Consider the following 24,102-nt stretch of genomic DNA (forward strand, 5'->3'; position numbering starts at 1 on the left):
CGTGCTCCGGCTCCCAACGCTCTTCTCGTTCCCTGGGTTGTCCAGAACCTCAGAGCTTGGGTCTTAGGCTGATGCTGTGCAACGCCAGGTCCGTGGTTAATAAAGCCCCCCTCATTTGTGAGCTGATTCAGGAGTGGGGAGCGGACCTAGAGGGTATTACAGAGACCTGATTGGGCCAGGAGGGGGGGGGTCCCCCTTGTAGAAATGTGCTCACCGGGTTTCCGCGCATTTCATCAGCCGAGAGCCCAGGGTAGGGGTGGGGGGGGTGGCGGTTATTGTAAAGGAAGGTCTTAGGGAGGCCACTGTACCTCAAGATAGCCGGTTGTGAGTCTCTCCTTGTGAAGTGGAGCCATTGGAGGCAGATGGGCTGCTGATTGCGTACCTGGCTCCTTGCTGCGTGGCAGCGGCCCTGCCCGAGCTACTCAACGTTCTAGCTGGGGTGGCGGTTGATACCCCCAGGCTTTTAGTCATGGGGGATTTCAACCTGCCATCCATCGATGAAACGTCTGAGGTGGCTCGGAAGTTCATGCTTCCATGACGGCCATGGACCTGACCCAGTTAATTCAGGGCCCCACTCACACAGGAGGAAACATGCTGGACTTGGTTTTCGTCTCTGGTCAGTGGTTGAATGGCCTAGATACAGGGGATATAGTCATTGAACCCTTGTCATGGTCAGACCATTCTCTCCTTAGACTTGACTTTCTGACCACTACACCCTACCGCAGGGAGGCGGAACCGATTAGATGGCTCCGCCCAGGCACCTGATGGATGCTGATAAGTTCCAAATGGAGCTTGGGCCATTTCCTGAGACTGTGGCTCACGACTCAACGGAAGACCTGGTGGCCACCTGGGATAGGGCGGCCGCTGGTGCTTTAGATCGGGTCATGCCTTTGCGGCCTCTGACCCGGCGTCGAATCTGCCCAGCTCCTTGGTTCTCCGAGGAGCTGAGGGAGATGAAGCGCCAGAAAAGACGCCTAGAGAGTAGTTGAAGGGCTAGTTGTTCCGAATCTGACTGTACACTAGTGAGGTCTTATATCAAGACCTACTTAGTGGCGATAAAAGCGGTGAAGTGTAACTACTTTTCTGCTCTTATCGCGTCGGCAGATAATTATCCAGCCGCCTTGTTTAGGGTGACCCGCTCCCTTCTCCATCTGGGAGTGCGGGAAGATCCCTTGCAAGGGCGTGCTGAGGATTTTGCGCATTATCTGCACGATAAAGTTGCTCAAATTCGGGAAGGCTTGGACTCTGACTGGGTGGGTTCAGGCGGGTTGTCCGAGGTGTGTCTTGAGAATGTTATCTGGGATGAGTTCGACCCTGTGACCCCCGAGGACGTGGACAGGATGCTGGGGAGGTTGAACGCAACCATATGTTTATTGGACCCGTGTCCCTCCTGGTTGGTGCTGGCTACCCGGGAGGTTACACGAGGCTGGCTCCAGAGGATTATAAACGCTTCCTTGAATGAGGGTTTCTTGCCTCCTGCCTTGAAAGAGGCGGTGGTGAGGCCCCTCCTCAAGAAGCCCTCTCTGGACCCAGCCGTTTTGGCAAACTATCGTCGTTTCCAACCTTTGCTTTCCGGCGAAGGTTGTTGAGAGTGTGGTGGCGCGACAGCTCCTGCAGTTCCTGGATGAAACCGTCCATCTAGATCCGTTCCAGTCCGGCTTCAGGCCCGGGTACAACATGGAAACGGCATTGGTCGCGTTGGTTGATGATCTCTGGAGGGCTTGGGACAGGGGTTGCTCCTCTGTTCTGGTCCTATTAGACCTCTCAGCGACTTTTGATACCATCGACCATGGTATCATGCTGTGCCGGTTGGAGGGGTTGGGAGCGGGAGGCACTGTTTTACGGTGGTTCTCCTCCTATCTCTCCGACCGGTCGCAGTCCGTGTTGGCTGGAGGGCAGAGGTTGACCTCAAGGCACCTGGTCTGTGGGGTGCTGCAAGGGTCGGTCCTCTCACCTCTCCTGTTCAACATTTATGTGAAGCCACTGGGTGAGATCATCTGTGGTTTTGGGATGCAGTGCCATCTGTACGCTGACGACACCCAGCTGTACATCTCCACCCCAGAGCACCCCAATGATGCCCTTGAAGTGATGTCCCGGTGCCTGGAGGCTGTGCGGGTCTGGATGGGGAGGAACAGGCTCCGACTCAACCCCTCCAAGACTGAGTGGCTGTGGTTGCCGGCGTCCCGATATAGCCAGCTGGTGCCATCGCTGGCTATTGGGGGTGAGACATTGGCCCTCACGAAGAGGACGTGTAACTTGGGTGTCCTCCTGGATGCATGGCTGTCTTTAGAAGAGCATATGACGGCCGTGGCCAGGGGGGCTTTCTATCAGGTTCGCCTGATACGCCAGTTGCGCCCCTTTCTGGATCGGGACTCCTTATGCACGGTCACTCATGCCCCCGTCACTTCCCGCCTGGACTACTGCAATGCTCTCTACATGGGGCTCCCCTTGAGGAGCACTCGGAGGCTCCAGCTGGTGCAGAATGCAGCCGCGCGGGTACTTATGGGGGCGACATGGCGCTCCCACATAACACCTCTCTTGCGCGAGCTGCATTGGCTTCCGGTGGTCTTCCGGGTGTGCTTCAAGGTATTGGTTCTCATCTTCAAAGCGCTCCATGGCTTGGGGCCTGGTTACTTACGAGACCACCTTCTGCCACCGATAACCTCCCACCGGCCAATACGCTCCCACAGAGAGGGTCTCCTCAGGGTGCCGTTGGTCAGGCAATGTCGGCTGGCGACCCCCAGGGGAAGAGCCTTCTCTGTGGGGGCACCCACCCTCTGGAATGAGCTACCCCCAAGGATATGACTGATCCCGGACCCCCGGACCTTTCACCGGGCTCTGAAGACATTTTTATTTCAGCAAGCCGGGCTGGCTTAAAATTTTTAATTGGTTAATTTTATGGGTAAGGGGTTTTAAATTGGGGGAAACCAATATAGATTTAATTATGTTTTAAAGTATTTTAATGTTTATATTGTATGTTTTTTAATCCTGGCTGTTCACCGCCCCGAGTCCTGTGAGAGAGGGGCAGTATAAAAATTTAATTTTTTTTTTTTTTTAATTTGATTTATATGCCGCCCTTCTCCGAAGACTCAGGGCGGCTTACAATGTGCTCAGCAATAGCCTTCATCCTTTTGTATATTTATACAAAGTCAGCTTATTGCCCCCACAAACTGGGTCCTCATTTCACCTACCTTAGAAAGGATGGAAGGCTGAGTCAACCTTGAGCCTTGGCGAGATTCGAACCCTGCAGTAATTGCAGGCAGCTGGTCTTAAGCAGCTTAATAACAGGGTGCCTTAAACCCTAGTACTACCAAGGCTCTTGGATGAATGACTGAAAAGCTGAAGATAAAATACTGAAGTCAATAAAAGTCAACTTTGAGTAGTGTTGATATTGCTTTAGAAAATCAAACTTCATCTTAAAATATCCTCTTTCTTCGGAGTAGTATTCCACATTTTATGATTTTCTCATATATTGGTATGCCACTGTCAGCCAGACGGGGTCGCTAAAGTTTAATAATCCAGGAACTCACTCATCATTTCACCCTCTTGCTCTAATCTGCTAAATTAGAGAACCTGCAGTTATAAAGATATTATTTGCAAAACGTGCCTTAAAACTGATACAGTTAAAATGGCATAAACTGGAAATCTGGACCATCAAGTGTAGTTTAACCAGTATAGGTCGTTTACCCTGTGTCAGCTTCCTTGAGAAGACTTCAAGGAAAATATATAAAATATATATTTTACAGCTGAGCTGTAAAATATGTATTTTTTAAATTCCAAAATGTTTGCAGGAAGATGTAAGTCCCAGGGCAAGTATGGTATATGAGTACCAAGATTGATCACTATTTGTAAATTTGCTGATTGATAGGCTTACAAGTGTTGAAAATGTAAGAATGGCTTGGTGTATATGTCATTCAGCGTAAGAAAAGCTTTATCTGATGTTGTTTTTAGGAGTTTTTAGTCTTCTGGATAAATTGATGTAGTTGGTCCATCTTTCTTTGTGTCTGTTAGTCAACCAACATGGTATAAAACTGATCTCTGTATGATTTTGGCCCCTTTTCCCCCTGAGCCAAAGAATATTTTCACTTTCATACATTGGTATTAATAGCTTTGTTTCCAATAGGAATTCATCTTTGACACGGTTTCACTTTGTATCTAATTGATAATTGTACCCAGCAAGAGAAAGTAACACTTATAAACTGAGGTATTTTGTAAACACTTTCTTCTTTTGATGTGCAAAGTTGGTACCGGTACAACCAATCTGTAGAAACTTCAATCTGTTTTTAAGTCCAGCTAGTGTCTTGTGGGATTCCCCCCCACCCCTCAATTTTGCATGTTGGCTCACATCTTTCAGCTATTAACAAGGTGCAATCCATGTTTTGTTTTCAAAATCAGATAAGGATGTAATCGAATCACTCAAGAGTGAATTGATATGAAGTTAAGCATCCACTGCACTTCAGTACTCAAAACAATATCCACTATTTCATTAAATTCCAAACATTTCCCCCACATTTTGAAGATGTTGATCAGACACCAAACAGCCTGAGCAAACATTGTTATTCAGATTAGTGCTGGAAGTTGATAAAGTCTCTTTGAGGAATGGCTCCAAACTTTGCTACTGTTGATGATGTTGCGTGCCAACGTCACAATTCTTTCCAAGAAAACTGCATGGGTTTTAAGAGTTGAAAGTGGTTACTTTGCACAAGTTTAGGGATGCTAATCATTTGCCCTTCACCCATTATCTTGTCTCTTTTTTTCTCTGTTTTTTACTGGTGCTTATTTGCTCAGAGATGCCCCAGCTCACAAATGTCAGGCACAAAAGGAATTGTCTGGTCAGAGTTGAATTTAGAAATTATCTTAATACACGTCTGCTGATGTTTGCACTCTTTGAAGGGATAAACAACCCTCTCCGAATGGTTGCTTAATCTCTCCAACCAGATAAAAGCAAGAGGACACCAAATCTAGCATCACTCTAGAAATTGGTTTTTTTTTTTTTTTGCAAACCGAAAGATGCAGGGCTTCATTTGCGCATGCGCAAGGGTCCAACCTTGAGCGCTTGGTAAATCGCCTAGCGGCGGGGATGTTCCTTCTGCGCAGGTACAAGGCGGTAAATCGAAGGCCCGTTTTCTGAAATTATGGCGGGCGCCGCCGCTTGCTTGGCCGAGACGCGGGTAGGGCAGGTGGTAATGCCGGGGGAAGCGTTAATCTTGGCCAGCCATGGCGAAGCGGAGGGCGAGCGGCTGCGTCTGACCACGAGCGGGTCGCAGAAGGGGCGGCTGGTTTGCGGACCGGGGTTGAGACGCGGCGCCGACGGCCTGCTAGTCACCAAATGCGGCCTACTGCGATACCGTGGCCATTCCGCCCAGACCGGAAGTGGGAGCGGAAGTAGTTCCGGGGGAACCTATTGGGTGGACTCACAACAGAAGCGGGTAAGGGGGCTGCGCGTGCGCACTTCGGGGACTGGCTCTGCTTGTGGCCCCAGTGTCTGCAAATGTGTGCGTGGTTATAAAACAACGCAAGAAGATATAATAAAATAGTATACACTGTAATTTTATGTTAATAGAATAGAATTCTTTATTGGCCAAGTGTGATTGGACACACAAGGAATTTGTCTATATGCTTTCAGTGTTAATGAATAAATTAAATTAATTCATTATATTAAAGTATAATGATACATAATGCAATCATATTAAATTATATATGATTATATAAAATGTTATTTATATAAAATATATAACAATGATAAAATTTTCTTATATAAGCAAATATATATATATATATATATATATATATATATATATATATATATATATATAGTATATGTTACATAATAAATATAAATATTTGGGGCAGGAATGCTGTTTTTATGCACAGTGGCATTTTGCAAGAAAAAAACACTATATTCGTGGTGGATTGCAGTGGAGGAGATGTCTGCATGATACCACTGCTTTGTTTTCTGTCCAAAAGAAAAAAAAATCAATTTTTTTCTTATTGCCAGTATGTCCCAGTGAAGGGAGATCATGTGATTGGCATAGTGACAGCCAAAGCTGGGGACATATTCAAACTGGATGTTGGAGGCAGCGATCATGCCTCTCTCTCTTACTTGGCATTTGAAGGAGCGACCAAGAGGAACAGGCCAAACGTGCAGGTGAGGAACACTCAAGCACCGTGAGGAGCAGGAAAACCATCCTTTTGTACCCAGGGACATTTCTGAGCAGACCTGGGTGGAATTTGAGCTATGACTTTAGAGTTTGGTGTTCAATGTCAACATGTTTGATCTGGCTTCATGATTTGATCTTGTGGTTTGCCCTGAAAGCAGTGGTGAAATCCGAACTGGTTTGCTACTGGTTCGCTGTGTGTGCATGCGCAATACACGCCAAAAGGAGGCTTGGGTAAGTAGAACAGTGAGGGGGCGGGGATCAGCTGTGCCGCTTGATTTAGCTAAACCATGCAGCACAGCTGATTGTTGGAAATACTGGTTCGGAGGAACCGGTAGTTTTTTTTATTACTGGTTTGCTTGAACCTGTAGTTTTTATCCCAAATGGTTCGCCCAAACCAGAGCGAACCTGTAGCATTTCACCCCTGCCTGAAAGTGATTTCTTTCCAGCCAACGATAATGCCAAAATGGTGGCCTCATTTTGGCAGTTTAGCAATAGTAATAGCATATAGTCTTATATATTGCTTTACAGCCCTCCCTAAGTGGTTTACAGAGTCAGCCTATTGCCCCCAACAATCCGGGTCCTCATTTTACCAACCTGGGAAGGATGGAACGCTGAGTCATCCTTGAGCCTGGTGAGATTCTCTGGCAGCCGGCAGATAGCAGAAGTAGCCTGCAAGAAAGAAAGAAAGAAAGAAAGAAAGAAAGAAAGAAAGAAAGAAAGAAAGAAAGAAAGAAAAAGGAAGGAAGGAAGGAAGGAAGGAAGGAAGGAAAGAAAGAAAGAAAGAAAGAAAGAAAGAAAGAAAGAAAGAAAGAAAGAAAGAAAGAGAAAGAAAGAAAGAAAGAAAGAAAGAAAGAAAGAAAGAAAAGTGTTCAGTCAGTACTTCTAATCCAGATAAAAACAGATGTGCCTGGGTTTATTCCTTGCAGTAAGATGTAGCTATTTTAAGAAGCTGCAGTGGGATCGGCTCTAATACCATCACATTATTATGGTTCACCAGGATGACTTAAATGTCAAAGACGTTATCTTAAGAGCAGGCAAACCTTTGGGGAACAAGGGCATGTGAGATAGCAAGCAGATTGTACATCTGGCTGTATGAATGCGAACTGGAAATGCAGCTCATTGATCTACTGAAGGCTAAATATTAATTATAATCATGTATTAATTAAATCATTAGCTTCTCTCTCTGGTTCTTTTCTCTTTTCCCTTTGGGGTATTGTTCATTAGATGAGGATACCAAGCTATAATAGGACAACATTTCACAAATCAGTTGACTGATGTGTAATGAACACATACAACAGATGAGCTTGGTTTTCCTGTTTAATGAGAACTAACAACACCATTGCTGTACTGGGCAAAAGATGATAACCTCCTTGAGTTGCATGGAGATACTGTGAATGCTCTTTTGTGCATGCTTCTGTTCTCATACAAAAGATCACTTTCCTTAAATTGTCTATGGAGCTTATCAGTCATCCAGGTCACGGTTGTCCCAAAGGTGCTTTTTCAAAAAACAACTGGACTTCCTTGGTTTTTCTCTTGAAGATGTTTCGTTTCTCATCCAAGAACTGAAGAAGCTTCTTCGGTGAGAAGCGAAATGTCTTCAAGAAAAAAAGTCCAGTTGCCTTTTGGGGGACACTTTCCTCAAAGGGAGTCATGCCGAACTAACCCCAATGTTGTGACTCCGGCTCCCAAGCCTGTCCTCACGGAGGAAGATGACTCTGAAAGTGATGGGGAGGAACTGACAAGGCCTCCCTCTCCAGGACCCTCCTTTCTGGCAACGCCTCAGGTTCCAGCTGAAGGCCAGGAGGAAAGCATGTCGGGGCACCCACTAATAGGGGGCGATGAAGATCAATCTTGGATTGATCCCAGCAGTGTCAGAGGGAGAGGCGGGTGCAGCAAAGGAAGAGGTGGGGAAGGGCCAGAGATTGCTGAGTCACTGAGCCATGCCCCACAGGGGATAAAAGTGGGTGGGGTTGCTCTGCAGGCTCTGTGATGGACAAAAACTGCATATTGTGAGCTTCGGATGGGATATTTTTCGGAATTAAGGCTTGGACTTCTGACTACTCTTTGAACTCTTAGTTGCCCCAGCAACAGACTACAGATACGCTGACTCCTGTTTCTAGAGGTGATAAGAAACTTGGCAGGCATTTGGAAAGTAGCTGCCAGAATTTTTATTTGCCAAAGGGATTCAGGTCGGCTTGTAAAAATAAATGACTGGTAGACATCTTTTGCTCGTGTGTCTGCCTATGTGAGGTGGGGGGACAGAACACTCGATGATCCTTCAGTGACTGCAATTTTGTTACTGTGAGATAGTAGTTCAGTTGTTGATCTGGAACCAGAGAGACCTAGGTTCAGGACCATTCTGTTGCCTACTTGAGGTACTTTGCACAGACTTTTTTTTCTTACTCCATCATCAGCAGAGTGATGAGGACACAACCGAAGTGGGTGTCCCTTTGTGCTTCTAATGAAAAAGGCAGAATGTAAATCTGTACTGTTAAATGGCTGTTTTTTCTTTCCTTCTTTAGGTGGGTGACCTTATTTATGGCCAGTTTATCGTAGCCAATAAAGATATGGAACCCGAGATGGTCTGCATAGACAGCAGCGGTCGGGCGAACGGCATGGGAATCATAGGACAGGATGGCTTTTTATTCAAGGTCTCGCTAGGACTGATAAGAAAGTAGGTATCAAGGAATTCTTATTCTGGAACTACGTAATTTATGTCTTTCCCATGTTTCCTAGTGTAGGTTTCTTTTTTAAAAAAAAATAGTTAACAGAGGTAGTCCTCAATTTAACGACCACAATTGAGGGATAGTTGTAACATGAGGCAAAACTCACTTAACAAATATCTCACTTAGCATTGACTTCCAACTCTTCTTAGCACAGTACAAGATAAACACACTCCAACCTCAACTTACTGCTTTTACACATTAATATATAACTAGCCATTCCTATGACACCAAATCTTTCTAATCAACAAAACCAAGGTCAAAGTTTCATTTTTTTTCTTCACAAGCACAAATTCTAGAAGTGATATCCAAATAAAAACACATTTTCCTCTTTGAATAAAAGAATCAATTTAACCATTCCTGCTTTATCTTCCTTGCTATGGAAATAATGTGTATTTCTATTTACACCTAGTAATCTTTGTGAACTGTCACCATTTTTATTTACAAAATTCATTGTATTCTTTCCAATTCTTTGACCTTTTTTTCTTTTTTTCCTTCAAAATACTAAAAAAAGCCTCCTTTTCTTTCTTTTTCTCTTTTCTCTTGTATCTCACCCCCTTTTCCCCACTCCCTTCCCTTAATTTCCTATTTTTTCTTATCTTCTTTGTATTTTATATAATAAAATAAAACCTTAATAATAGTTAAAAAACAAATGTCTCACTTAGCAACATAAATTTTGGGCTCAATTGTGGTCTTGAGTTGTACAGTAAATTTAGATTTGTGATTTTTTTTACTTCTGGTTTCTTCCTTTTGTCAAAATGTTTAATGGATTTCATTCACCATCAGCACTAGCTCTCTTCAATACACAGATCTCATCAGCATTTTCAGGAGTTTTGCTACTTTGATCTCCCCCCCCTCTCTCTCTCACACACACACACACTGAAAACTTGCACCCAAAAGCTTCAGAGAAGTTGTTTTATATCTTTACATGGAACAACAGTCTTCAGACCTTAGGCCTCATTTTATAACAATTCTGCTTTCCCAGAAAGGGGAAATTAAAAGCAGTCTTGACTCTTAACAAGGATATTTGGCTAGGGTTTCAAAGGAAAATAATCTATTAATAATTGAGATCGGATTGATGTCATGTATTGATTTCTTTTCTTCCTCTCTCTCCATTGTTTTAATTTCAGACTCTTGGCTCCAGATTGCGAAATCATATGGGATTTGGGACAACTTTATCCTTTTGAGCTAGTGTTAGGAATGAATGGAAGAATCTGGGTAAAAGCCAAAACAATTCAACAGACTTTAATAATAGCAAATGTTCTGGAGGCTTGTGAGCACATGACAGCCGAACAGAGGAAATGTGTAATTGTAAAATTGTTAGAAAACTAACAATTTAATTTAGGGGAGAGGATGATGATGATGATGATGCATGATAAATTTCCAGAGAGAGAAAGAGAAAATGCTGCATATTTAAATATTTTATAGGTATAAGATAAATACAAACTAGAGCTATTAATTCTGTGTATTTTTTGGTTGTTGTTTCTTGTACTGTAGTTCTGTAGTTAGTAGTGGACTTTTTGTAAAGTTTCCTAAACGAAAGCCTTGTAAATATTGGTTGAAGATTTAAAAAAGGAAATACTTGCTATTTTTAAAATTGATCTTCGTTTCATTTTATTTGCAAATATGTACAGACCTTTTCATGAGGAATTTTTTAATTCACTGAGATGTATGTACATGCATCATGAGCATCATGAGTTGGATTTGCAAAATTAACGTTTGGCATTGAATTAGACTTCTCGGTTACACATTTATTTAGCTTTCTCTTAAAGCATAAAAATATAATCAAACATTACAGTGAAAACTTTGATCCACCTATTTATGTGAGTGGCCAAAACAAAGGTCGGAACATTTTAACCAAAATGAGATAAATAACAATGGCAGCAATTTTAAGGAAAAGAAAACTTTAGTTTGATTTATTATGGCACGATCACTATTGATTTCTTGCTACTTTGTAACTCTGTGATATTGATTCCTTTCTATTTTTGTTGGTTCTTTACTATTTTCTATTGATTCTGAAAGTAATTGTGGAATTGTTTTCCTTGCTATTTTTTAAAAAAGTTAATTACACATGGCAGGTTAGAAGAGTGGCTAGCCTTTAAGGGCTCATCAGGCAGCAGCTTAGAAATGCTCCTATTCTAGGAGCATTAAAATCTGGTGCTTTTATGCTGTCTATGTGCAGGAGGGCTTTGATGGCAGATGTAGCAATGCAGCAACCTAAGCATTTCAAAGGAGCCATGCTATTTCCCAAGATTTTGATTGGACATTGATCCTGGGTTTGGATCATTGCAGCTGAATCTCTCCTTTTTCTAAAAGTGGGATCCGTTTGTATTTTGTCAGCCATTGAGAAGATCTGGGCTATCCGTGGCTTAAATCAGTGCCTTTTGTCTTGTGAAATGGACATGGCCTTTCAGAAATCTGCAAAAGCTTGCTTGACATCTGCTGAGCACAGAGCTCTCCAGAGCAAATATATAAGAAAAAGGATATTCCTAATGTGGGAAGAAATATCCATCTGGTTCAGTTCCAAGGTAGGAGAAAGGCACTGGAGACAAAATGGAGGCTGATTGGAAAGATGATTTAGTGATGAAGCAGAATCAGATGGTGGTTTTGGTGCAGCTGACCACATGGGAGTTGAAAGTGGGGTTTTTTTATACCTTCTCTTGGGCTTTGCACTTGAGCTTCCTGTTCCTGTGTAAGAACATTGGCTGTTGTCAGACTCCCATGGGGCCTTAGTAGAGTAGTAAGTAATGACTCTTAGTAGAGTCATAGATGACTCTATAGGCAAAGTACAAAGTCCTAGGAGCTAAGTTTGTCTGAGCTAAGTTTGGTTGACATTTCTGAGGGCGAGGCAATGAAGGAGCTTGTTGGGCAATTCCTATTGTGGCTGAGGGCTAATCCTACCTTTGTTCAGACCTTGCTGTAGGGAATTTCAAAATACCTTGCCTTGAATGAATTTCTGCCTGCAGTATTTGCTTTGCCTATGTATAAAGCTGTCTTTCTCTTTATCTCTTAAGTGCTGACCTCTGCTGTGGGCTATTAAAGAAGGGTGGGGGCTGCTTTCTCCCTCTAAAAAAGCTTCTCACAATATAATACCCTGCCTTTTTAATATTTCTCAAAATATTTCATTCTTCTAGGAGAGGGGTGGGTGCTAACCTTCTACACTAAGTTAAGTATGAAGAGGATGGAATGGAACCTACTCCTTATTTAATTCTTATTTGATGAGTAACTTCCGGTAATTTTTTGTTTGCCTGCAGAACATGGATAAGTTCCTCAGAGGACTGGAACAGCCCTTGGCTCTCTTCACCTTTTGACTTGCTCAGCCAGATGAGTCAGCTGCTTAGGTGGGTCATCAGGCCTTGAGTAAACCAAAGGTTGATCTTATCTCACTTCCATTGTATTTTTTTTCAGGCTTTAATTATTTACAGGCTTTAATTATTTATTTAGCGTATCGCATTTACAGAGGTAATGCAGTCACTGATCTATAAATATATATTTAAGTGTGTGTGTGTGTGTATCTCTCTCTCTCTCTCTCTCTCTCTCTCTCTCTCTCTCTCTCTCTCTATATATATATATATATATATATATATATATATATATATTTATATTTATATATATAACACACCTCCGCCCAATCAGAACACAGCCAAACTCCCACCCAATCAGTTCACACCCCCACTGGCAGTTAAAAGGAAGAAACAGCTGCGATCACACACATTGCTCCTAGAAGCACGAAGCCGAGAACACCAGCTCGAAGATGACGAATGAGACTTCGTCAAAACGTTGCCAAGAAACCTCCAATTTTACGCGGGAGAAAAACCGAATAACCAAAGACCAACATACAAACACCCGCGAAAACCTCAGAAAACAAATATATATATATATATATAGCACTTAGACATATACCACTTCACAATGCTTTGCAGCTCTCTATAAGGATTTTACAGAGTCAGCCCCCAACAATCTGGGTACTCATTTTACTGACCTCAGAAGGACGGAAGGCTGAGTCAATGTTGAGCCGATGACAATTGAACTGCCAAACTGCTTGAAGCCAGAATCGCTTAACAACCGTGTTCAGTAATGGCTGCAGTGATTCACTTAGCAACCATGGCAGGAAAGGTCACGAGATGGGGGCAAAAATTCACGGAACTACTGTCTCACTCAGCAACAGAAATCTGGGACTCGATTTTGGTAATTAAGTCAAGGACTACCTGATTAGAAAGAGCTTTAGCAAAAGTTAGGCTGTTCAGAGATTGTGAAACCAAATCGCAATGGCCTTTAGAGGTACACATATTTAATAATTTGAAATGCAAAGAAAGAAGCACCTTTGAAGCAGCCCATGGTTAATGTTGCTGTGAGTCTGTGAACAATGGTGAATATAAATCTAATGAAGAAGTGAATAAAATAAGATGGTGCTCTGTGTTCTGGGACTACATCATCACAAACATATCTGTGAAATCTCCAGGAATCCTTGTGTTGTCCATTCAACTTAGTTAAACCCTGGCCTGGCCTTAGGTTCACTTGCTTTTTGTGCCCTGCGTAGCTTATCAAAGTAGCCAGAGAATAAAATGAATGAGCTGGAAGGAACCTTGGAGGTCTTCTAGTCCAGCCTCCTGCTCAAGCAGGAGACCCTATACTATTTCAGATAAGTGACTGTCCAGTCTCTTCTTAAAAACCTCCAGTGATGGAATGCCCACGATTTCTGAAGGCGCTTGCCTTCCACTGGGTAAGTTTCTCCTTAATTCCAGGTTGCTTCTCTTCTTGATCGGTTTCCATCCATTGTTTCTTGTTCTGCCTTGTGATGCTTTGGAGAATTTGACCGCCTCTTCTTTGCGGCAGCCCCTCAAGTACTGGAATACTGCTATCATGTCACTCCTAATTCTTCTTTTCTTTATACTAGCCAAACCCAAATCCTGCAGCTGTTGTTCATATGTTTTAGTTTCCAGGCCTTTGATCATCTTAGATGCTCTTCTCTGAACTTTTTCCAAAGTCTCAATATCTTTTTTGTATTATGGTGCCCAAAATTGGTTGCAGTATTCCAGGTGTGGTCTTAGAGATAAGCGAGGCCATTCTTTTAAAATGGTGGGTGAGACTTCATACAGCTTAGAAGTGATAACACCGAGACGTTTACTTCGGTGTCTCCCCTAAAGCAGTTCTCCGAATCTGGAAATACTGGGTGATTTTACTGCCAGGCTCCAAGATCCCCTTCCTGAGAAGGTCCTGAAGGTGTCAATGTATGGATCCAGAGAGCAGAAATGTTGTTTTTCTGTTCAAGAGTCACGTTAGGGTTTGGAGTAGAGTCCCAATATCCTCAAACCTGCCCAAAACCACAATTTCAGCTCATTTCCCAAAAATTCTGTGCCCATTCCATGCTTTCCAACTTCTGTCCCACTCTGAATTACCAGCCCTGGGAGAACCTGCATTCAGGACTTCCTCAATCTGGCCATTGGGATTTTCCCACTCCTTCCATAGACTTCCCCAGTGGTCACAGTCAAGGCTGAACATTACAGGAATTGAAACATCTCACTTTTCGGTCCCGCAACCCCTTCACGCAACTCATTTCATCATCTGAACCCCTTTTCTCTGTTTGGAGGCTGTAACCCAGGCTTGTTAAAACCAGGGCTGCAATACTCCAGGACGGCTGCTAGGGGGGGTAAAATACAAGGAAAGAGACCAACAACCACCCTGGGGTGTCAACGCGCAGTGTTTTGCAGCCCACTTTTGCAGAGATGCTATTCTGAGCCAAAGCCAATCGGTATTGGGTTAGCTGAGCCCGACAAACACATCCACACACATCTACAGCTCTTCCGAAGGACAAAAGAAACATCAGCTTTGCAAACTAGGCGGCTGCAGCCCTTTTGGGCCTACGGATCAAAGGGCTTTTTTGCGCATCGCTTGGTTAAAACCCTGATCGCTCCGGATGCTGGATTGAATCGCCGTCTCACCGATTGATTTAGTCGGCCTGAACGGAGACTCCCCCGCCCCCGTGCCCTGGGGGCTTATGGGCTATGGGAAGGCTGCCAGAGCTGCGGATTTAGGCTGCAGGTGAGGACAGGTGTGGGCTGGCGGTTGTGGTGCAGGAGCGCGGGGATGGAGAGCCGGCGAGAGCATCATTTGCAGATCTGAATGTGAGTTCGCGATCCTTACGCCAGCCAAGGCGGGTGTCAAGCCTTGCAGAACCCCCTCTCCCCGGGAAGCGGTATTTGTCCTCTGCAAAGACTCAGGCTTGGGGGCTTTATCCCCCCCCCTTTGGAAGTTTATGGGTGCCACACCGAGAGCATCATCCACTCCCAGTGGGAAAGGACTGGTGGTGTGGAGAGATGAGTTATTTTACGAAAGATTCACGCGTGGACTCGGCTCGGAGCTGCAATTAGTCGGGCGGCCGCTAGAGAGCAGCAGAAAGAGGTGGCACATTTGGTTGGTTGCCGCCCTCTAGTGGCCATCCGGGGTTTTGCAGCGGGGTGGGGGGAGGGTTAGAAGCACTGACCACGGGGACCAGGTGCCAGAAGCAGCAGCGTTGATGCAAAGTGGAGAAAGCAAGGTAGACCTTAAACCGTTTCCCATCTCTTGGTTAAAAAAATAAAATAAAACCCAGGATAGACCTATTTGCAAAATCCTCAGGAGTCCAGCTAGAAGGGAGGAGTCCGCGGGGTGGCTCTTCGAACTTGGTGCTTTCTGCAACTGGAGTAAGGGGTTGGGACTAGATAACCTCCAAGGTCCCTTCCAACTCTGATTCTATAATCCTGTAAGCATCTCCAGGGTTGAGTTTGGGGGTGGGATTGGATCACCGCCAAGATCCCTTCCAACTCTGCGATTCTGTAAGTTCCCTGACTTTGTATTTGGAGAGGCTTAGATTCAAGCTTGCTTTTCCGACCCCCGCCGTTCCTCTCCCCCTTTTGCTGCTAGCTACGAATGTGGGATAGAAACAAGCTTGGATAGGAACTTTTGTCGAAATCGGGGAGCAAAGCCCCATTTCATTGCATGCACGTTTGTATCCGATCTTTTTATCCTGCAGAAACAGAAAACGTGGCTCCAAAGGGGGTTACGAGCCCTTCCTTAGGACAAAGGACCTCTGCTGCTTTTGTGTTTTAAGAATTTTCCCCCACCCCCATGGAAATGTCATTTTTTTCTCTGTTCTCTTGCGCTCCGATCACATGTTTGGGAATGCAATGCAGTAAAAGCAAATAACGCCAGTGCAAAGAGTCACAATTTGTGCAATTAGGAAAACTTATGGGTGTTTTATCGCTTAGAAGGAATGCTACGAGAGAAAGCTAGCTGTTTCAGGTTTCCCTGCAGGTTTTTCAGATGTAAGTGTTTTTAGGTGTGCGCTCCGAATGAGGCTTAAGAAATAAACCTATTTATCCATTAGCTTCACCAAAGACAGGAAAACGGGACGACCGCGATTTCTTCTTTTTTTTTATTGGCTAGGTCAGAGGTACAAATGTTGAAAAGAGGTTTCTCTATTTCCGAAAGCCTTATTCTGCTCAATCGGGACACGCGTAGGTTCAACCGCATTGAGAAACTGGATTCGGTAAGAATAATAAAGTCCTGGTTTCTTACAGACATTTTTGTAGAATCGGCTCCAGAGGTTTGCTTACCGCAAAGTTGAGTTATTAGGGTTGCTGGTGGGGTTTCCTTAACAAAAAAACCCACAGGATTGTGTGCTCAAATAAACTCAGATTGCCAAAAAAAGAAAGACCAAAAAAAAAAAAAAAAAACCCTTCCCCCAAATATTTTAAACTAAATTATTTTTATCTTATTGAATTCAGGATTTCCCAGTGGGTGTCTATGCAGATTCTCAGTCATCCAGGTCATGGTTGTCTCAAAGATGCTTTTTCAAGAGGCAATTGTCCAGTTGCCTCTTGAAAAAGCACCTTTTGGGTTGCCAGTGGTGTTTGCCAGTTCCCTCCCTCCTCCCGATTTTGTATTTAAATAAACCCAGATTTTAAATACGCAGAAAAGATAAATCAGTTTAAACCATTATTTAAACCTATTTAATACATATCATACAATCTAATGTATAGAAAAAAATAGATTTTGTTAAATTTTAATTTTTTAAAAAAAGAAGCAACCTAGATCTGGGTTTGAAAACCTAAGGTGGACCTGATAATTAACTGGATTTGCTTGCCACCCTTAATCTGAAACAAACAAGTGGCATTGTGGGTGGGACTATAATTTATTAAAGCTGCCTCATGTGCTGTTGAATGGAATTAGAATGGAATTAAAATATACAGGGTGGATACAAGCTGTAGCAATTACCTTCAAAGTTGCATAGGAGACCTCAGGTTGTTGCATCCCTGAACATGTCTCAGTGCAACTCAAAATTTATGCATGTAAATTGTAAGCTTTAAAAACCCTGCAGTTCCTTTTTAATATGCAAAAATAGCCCTGGGTGCAAAATAAAATAAAAATAAATAAAAGCAGTGAGATCAGTGCATTCCTTCATGTGAAGTCAGTTAGTGAACATTCATAGTTCTTAATGTAGAATGATTTCCAGTTAATCTTCCATTTAAAAACTGTTCGTTTAGCCAACATTTTAAGTTATGACAATACTGAAAAAAAAACCTTTCAGCAGGTCCTTGCCCTTGTGTCCATTGCAGCGTGCTCAGTACAGGTAGTCCTTGACTTATGACCACAATGGAGCCCAGTGTTTCCGTTGCTAAGTGAGATGAGTTGAGTTTTGCTCATTGTACGACCTTTCTGGTCACAGTTTGTTAAACGAATCGCTGCAGTCAGTCACATGGCTTCCCCCTTGAATTTGCTTGTCAGAAGGTTGCAAAAGGGGATGGCGTGAGCCGAGCACACCTGAGACCATCATAAATACGAGGCAGTAGCCAAGTGTTCAAAGGTTGATCACATGACCATGAGTTGCAATGCAATACAGTGTTCGTAAGTGTGGAAAATGGTCATAACCCCCTTTTTTCAGTGCTGTTCGAATGGTCACTAAATGGAACTGTTGTAAATTGAGGACCACCTGTATTCCGTTGCTGGGCATCTAGCATGTATTTATGACTGTTGCAGCATCTCAGGGTTACTCGATCTCCATCCGTGATCTTCCCAGCTAGCTTTGGACAAACAAACTCCATTGGGAGAGCCTGGATTTGCAGATTCAAAGCTGGATTTGCAGATTTAGTAACCATGGTTGATTCAGTTAACAATCGCGGCCCCCCAAAAAAAGGTAGGTAAAGTGGCAACAAGTCACTTAATGACCACTTTACTTAGTGATGAGCATTCCAGTCTCGGTTGTGGTCGTAAGGTTGAGGACTACCTATTTTGGGGAGAGATGTTTCTAACCGAAAAGAATTATTTATTCAATTTATTTGCTGCCCGTCTCTCTGCAAGATTGTCATAGCCCGTGTGGTCCCCAAAGTGCTTTTTCTTTTTAAAAAATTTTTATTATTATTTTTATAACATAATATAACAATACAAGACATACAACATTTATATGAATACTCTTTTTACAGCGATTTCGTGATGGTCTTTCTTTGTTATTCACAATTTCCCCTTATTTCTCTTTATATTATTCCAATTTACTACTTGTCCCCTTCATTTTATTTACAATTATTTGTATACAATTATTTACAATATAAATACAACTCCATTGTATGGTGATTTGGTGAAAGAAAATCACATGGTGAAACATTCACAATATTTGTTTAATGCCTCAGCCTTAAATGGGTTAGATTTCTGGTATTATTGGGCTTCAGTTCAAATTTGAATGTAGAGAATAAATTCTTTCTGACTCAGTCTACGGAATAATTAGGGACCGACTTTAGTGACTGTTCAAAGTTACCGCGGCACTGAAAAAAGCAACTTATGACCATTTTTCACATTTACAACCGCTGCAGCCTCCCCATGGTTGCGTGATCAAAATTCAGAGGCTTGGCAAACTGGTTCATGTTTATGACAGTTGCAAGCGCCCGAGATCACATGATACCATTTGGCAACCTTCTGACGAGCAAAATCCATGGGAAAATCGGATTCACTTAATAACAACTTACTAAACAACTGCAGTGATTCACTTAACAACTGTGGCAAGAAAGGTCGTAAAATGGGACAAAATTCACTTAACAAATGTCTCGCTTAGCAGCAGAAATTTGGGGCTCAATTGAGGTCGTAAGTCGAGGACTAATGGTAAATGGCGACCAAGGCAAGAAAAAAAAAAGCACGAAGAAATGCGGCAGAGGTAAAAAAAAAATGTATATAAAGGAGCTTTCTCAAAAGGCAACTGGACTTTCCTTGTTTTTCCTTGAAGACGTTTTGCTTCTCGTCCAAGAAGTTCAGAAGTGAAGAAGCTTCTTGGATGAGAAACAAAACGTCTTCAAAGAAAAACCAATAAAGTCCAGTTGCCTCTTGAAAAAGCACCTTTGGGACAACCGTGACCTGGATGACGGAGAATCTCTATTGACATTTCTGTCAGGTATATATGCATACAAATAGCAAATAGATTTCTTTTTTCATTTTATTGTATAGATTTTATTTATTTATTAAATTACTTCAGTTTTTAAAAATGAAAATTTAAAACTTTAAATCAGTTTAGACGTTTTCTTCCAGCTATACTGAGTTCACATAGTATGGTACAGATAGTCCTCAACTTACAAATGTTCATTTAGTGAATGTTCAAAGTTACAACGGCATTGACAAAAGTGACTTACGACTGTTTTTCACATGACCGCATCCTCATGGTCAGGTGATCAAAATTCAGACGCTTGGCAACTGACTCGTATTTATGATGGTTTTAATATCCTGGGGTCATGCGATCCCCTTTTGTGACCTTCTGATCAGCGAAGTCCATGGGGAAGCCGTATTCACTTAACAACTGTGTTACTAAATTAACAACTGCACTGATTCGCTTAACAACCATGGCAAGAGCACATTGTAAGCCGCCCTGAGTCTTCGGAGAAGGGCGGCATATAAATCAAATTTAAAAAAAAAAAAAAAAAAGTTGCAAAATGGGGCAAAGCTCACTTAACAAATGTCTCGCTTAGCAGCTGAAATGTTGGGCTCAATTGTTGAGGACTGTTCTGACCCAGACTTAGCAGATGCAAGAAACAGACTCCTTGTCACGAAAACTCCGTCTTTATTTACCTCTTGTGAATTAATTGCATTCACCCACCAAAAAGTCCAGGCAAGAGTCCTGCAAGGAGTTAACTGCAGCAACAGACCTTGTCAGTTCCTTGCGATAATTGCAGGGCCGTGAGCTCCTTCTGGCAAGCAGTCCTTGTTGCACGAAACACGATGAGCAAAATCTCCAGAAATACGAACTGTTGTCTTCTACAACAACCATTCCCCTTTCCTTCTATTTATTCCCCAGCCAGGGAGAGGCCATTCAGCGTCCATGTGTGCTTTGTTTCCCAAGTCGACTCCTTGTCCTCCATTGTTCACCTCTCCTCTGTGCATATGTACATCTGGAACAGGCCCCAGCTGTTTTTCCTCCTCACTCAAATCAGCCTCCAAAGGCAGCAGCCTCTCCGATGGCTGGGAAATTTCAGACGGCCCTGGCTCTATCTCTGCGACCGACGCAGAGCATCCATCACAGCCTTCCCCAGACTCCAGAACTGGCCCAAATTCCTCCCCAACCTCCTCATTGTTCGAGTCTGCCACCACCTCCGCTATGTTGGATATTGGAATTAGACTCTTCCTCTGCAAATTTGGTAATGCAAAGTTAATCCTTTTATCGATAAACCCTATTTATTTTTTAATGGTCCAAATATTTCAGCCTGTTTTGGGAAATTGAATGAAGACTCATCTTCTTCAAGAGCTTTAGAGGTTCCTATTTAATCGTTTTTGCTGTTTGACTGGAGACAAGACAGCCATCTTTACAGTATTTTATAAAAAATTGGGTGTGAATTTTTTTGATTTTTATCTAGGAAGTTTGACTTGGTGTTAACCATGAACTTCCAAATGAAACTCTCGGATGTTGTTGCAATGTACTGTTTTTAGTTATTCTCTTCTGGGTGAAAGTCTGACATAAAAGGCATCTAAATATCATTTTGCAGAGTTGGAAACTTTACAAGATGGCCTGTTAACACTTGTAAAACAAGCTAAAGCTGTTCTCGGCCAGTCCACCCAACTGCACTGGAAACAAGCCAACACCAGAATGGAATAAAGCAGTTGCAATCCTTTAATTAGGTTCAGCACAGCAAACACAGGCAGGAGAAAGGCACAAGCCGGAAACAAGGTTTAAAGTTAGCGCTACACGCAATCGCAGTGTAGCGCCTTTTATATACACAGCAATAAATCAAGTGGCAATTAAACAGTTAACATCACCCCTCCTTCCCCTAGCTGGCCTGAAGGAGGAGCACAATAAATCAATTAACAATCAAACAGTCAACATCATCCCTCCTTCCTCAAGCTGGCCTGTAGGAGGAGCGTGCCTCTGTTACAGCACAAGGCAGCGTCATCTGCAAACACCATGCCCCCCCCATCTCCGATGAAAGAGTTTGCTTCGTTTTGTGTGCGGGTGGTAAAGACTTCTCAAACAGCTGATGACACGCCCCCGGAGAGTCCAACAGCTTGCCCCCTCCTCGTCGTCCTCCCTAGTGATGGCGAGACCCAACCGAGGCTCGACAGGCGGCTCCTCTCTACCAGGAGTCCACCTGCAGGAAATAAAATAAAGATGTTAGCATAGCAACCGTTCTACCCACTGGGACCTGGTTTATTTGGATATTTACGATGATACCGACGGAGCAACCGGTCGGCATGAACGTCTGGAGCTGCTACCCAAGATGCTTGTGCTAGTGGATAACCCTTCCACCGTACTAAGTACTGTAACCTGCCTCTACGTAGACGTGAATCCAATACTTTATCTATCTCATATTGATCTGAATGACTCGGTCCCGGGGAAACAGGCTGATGTGTGGGCCTTTCCTCTTTGACAGGTTTAAGGAGGCTGCTATGAAAAACAGGATGTATTTTTCCTAACAGTGAAGGTAGCTTAAGCATGACAGTGACAGGGTTGATCACACGTATTATAGGAAAAGGACCTATGTATTTGGGACCTAGTTTCCTACTAGGTAATCGTAATTTCAAGTATTTTGTCGATAGATACACGTGATCCCCTACAGAAAACGGTTTTGGGTCGGCTCTTTTTTTATCAACATAAAGTTTGTATTCATTTGCTGCTTTTTGAAGCGCCGTTTTTACCGCTGGCCACGTTTGTCGGATCTTGTCGGCCCAACCGGAATGTGTAGATACCCCTGTAGCTGGAGGTTCTACCTCAGGTATGGCAGGGAATTCTCTTCAATAGATGATTTGGAAAGGAGAAAATCCCGTGCTACGGTGGCTGATATTGTTGTACACGACTTCAGCGAACGGGAGTAAGGCAGACCAATCAGTTTGCTGATACGAAACGTAGCAACGTAGATATCGTTCCACAGCGGCATTAGCCCGTTCAGCTGCTCCATTTGTACTGGGATGGAAGGCTGAACTTAATCCTTGAGTGGACCCTATCCTGTGAATGAAAGATCTCCAAAACTGGGCGGTGAACTGGACACCTCGATCTGATATAATACGCTTTGGGACCCCGTGAAGGCGGTAGATATGTTGTATAAACATGTCTGTCAATCGTCGGGCAGATGGTAAACCCTGACAGGGTATAAAATGCGCCTGCTTTGAAAATAGGTCTACTACTGTCCAAATAACGGTATGTCCATTGCTGGGCGGTAGGTCTACTATAAAATCCATCGCCACTTCCTCCCACGGACGACTAGGATCAGCCACCGATTGTAATCGACCAAGTGGTTTTCCTGACCATGGTTTTGCTGCCGCGCATGTGGGGCACGATTTAACATAACGTTCAATTTCACCACGCATTCGTGGCCACCAAAATTGACGTCTAATCAGGTGAAGTGTTTTAAGGAAACCGTAATGACCTGCTGGTTTGGCATCATGGCACCGTCTTAAAACTGTAGTTCGAAGCGGTTCTGGAATGTATAAACGATCCCCATTCCACCCTAACCCATCTCGTAAGATTACTGACGTTTGGTTTTGATTTACCCACGTATCCTGGCTGATAGCTATCCGAAGATTCGTTAAGAAGGACGCTTCTTTCCGTAACACCGCCGCAACTGCATGCCCACTCTCAATAGGTGGTATAAGAGATTCCACTGCTTCCTTGCGCTTACTGTTATATTGTGGCATACGAGAAAGTGCATCGGCGAGGAAGTTCTTTCCTGCTGGCACATATTTGAGTCTGAAATTGAATCTTCGAAAATATTGTGCCCAGCGCAGTTGTTTTGGGGACAGACATCTAGGCGTTTGTAATGCCTCTAAATTTTTATGGTCTGTCCATACCTCAAATGGGATAGTAGCCCCTTCCAGGATGTGACGCCACGTAAGTAGAGCCCAACGGACAGCGAAGGCCTCCTTTTCCCAGATCGCCCACCCTCGCTCTGTGGTGTTTAATTTATGTGAGGTATAAGCACAAGGGCGTATCCTATCCTGTTCATCTTTTTGCAGCAACACAGCTCCCACAGCAACGTCGCTAGCATCGGCTTGAACGATGAATTCACGAGACAGATCAGGGTGTTTAAGTACCGGTTCTCTGGTAAAAAGATATTTCAACTGTTCAAACGCACTTTGACATTGAACTGTCCACTGCAATAACTGGTTTGGTCTTGGTTTTATCACAGGAGATTTAGTGCGTAACAGGTCTGTTAACGGTAGTGCTATAGCGGCAAATGCAGGGATGAATTGACGATAGAAATTCGCGAAACCAAGGAAACTTTGGAGTTGTTTCCTGGTTTTCGGTGCTTGCCACTCAACTATAGCTTGGACTTTATGTGGATCCATTTCTATCCCATCGCTTGAGATCCTGTACCCGAGGTAATCTATCTTCGACTTATGGAACTCACATTTCGAAAGCTTTATAAACAGTTTAGCCGCTAACAACTTCTCTAAAACCTGACGGACTAACACAACGTGTTCTTCCAAGGTGCGCGTATATATTAGAATGTCGTCTAAATAAACAAGAACTCCTCTATACAAATGTTCATGAAAAACTTCATTGATAAGCTGCATGAACACCGCTGGAGCGCCTTGAAGTCCAAACGGCATAACTCTATATTGGTAGCTACTAAGAGGGCAGTTAAAAGTGGTCTTCCATTCATCGCCCTGTTTGATACGTACTCGGTAGTACGCTTCCCGTAAATCGAGTTTTGTAAATACCCGTCCTGTAGATAGCGCAGCTAACAAATCCTTCATAAGCGGAAGGGGGTATA

General features: G+C 43.3%; 2 protein-coding genes across 7 annotated transcripts in view; both read left to right on the forward strand.

Moving 5' to 3' along the window:
• Positions 1–1,354: 1,354 nt before the first annotated feature.
• EXOSC3 (exosome component 3) lies at positions 1,355–12,263 on the forward strand. 2 transcript variants are annotated; one of them, XM_034434733.3, is made up of 4 exons: positions 1,355–5,429; positions 5,999–6,148; positions 8,684–8,835; positions 10,015–12,263. In XM_034434733.3, exons 1-4 carry the CDS (start codon positions 5,136–5,138, stop codon positions 10,214–10,216), a joined length of 798 nt encoding a protein of 265 aa, XP_034290624.1. In that variant the 5' UTR covers positions 1,355–5,135; the 3' UTR covers positions 10,217–12,263. The 2 variants fall into 2 exon arrangements, with proteins under 2 accessions (XP_034290624.1, XP_087728463.1); XM_087872337.1 differs by lacking the exon at positions 5,999–6,148.
• Positions 12,264–14,531: 2,268 nt separating this feature from the next.
• Positions 14,532–24,102, forward strand: part of PRXL2A (peroxiredoxin like 2A) — a 35,105-nt gene continuing 25,534 nt past the window's right edge. Inside the window, exon 1 of one of the 5 annotated variants that reach the window (XM_034434735.3) lies at positions 14,532–14,926. The gene's annotated coding sequence lies outside the window, so the exon portion shown is untranslated. Of the gene's footprint in view, positions 15,010–15,322; positions 15,423–15,529; positions 15,700–16,309; positions 16,413–24,102 lie in introns of those variants that run through there. The other 4 variants (XM_034434734.3, XM_034434739.3, XM_087872338.1 and 1 more) reach the window with 4 other exon arrangements.

This window comes from Pantherophis guttatus, chromosome 6 (genome assembly GCF_059756535.1).
Source record: "Pantherophis guttatus breed Tessera chromosome 6, ASM5975653v1, whole genome shotgun sequence".
Taxonomy (NCBI): Eukaryota; Metazoa; Chordata; class Lepidosauria; order Squamata; family Colubridae; genus Pantherophis; species Pantherophis guttatus.

Bases quoted from the DNA above. Each gene is read 5' to 3' on its own strand.
- EXOSC3 (XM_034434733.3), top strand. From the start codon at position 5,136: ATGGCGGGCGCCGCCGCTTGCTTGGCCGAGACGCGGGTAGGGCAGGTG. The intron at 6,149-8,683 runs GTGAGGAACACT...TTCCTTCTTTAG, and splicing joins GGAACAGGCCAAACGTGCAG to GTGGGTGACCTTATTTATGG. The intron at 8,836-10,014 runs GTAGGTATCAAG...TTTTAATTTCAG, and splicing joins TCGCTAGGACTGATAAGAAA to ACTCTTGGCTCCAGATTGCG.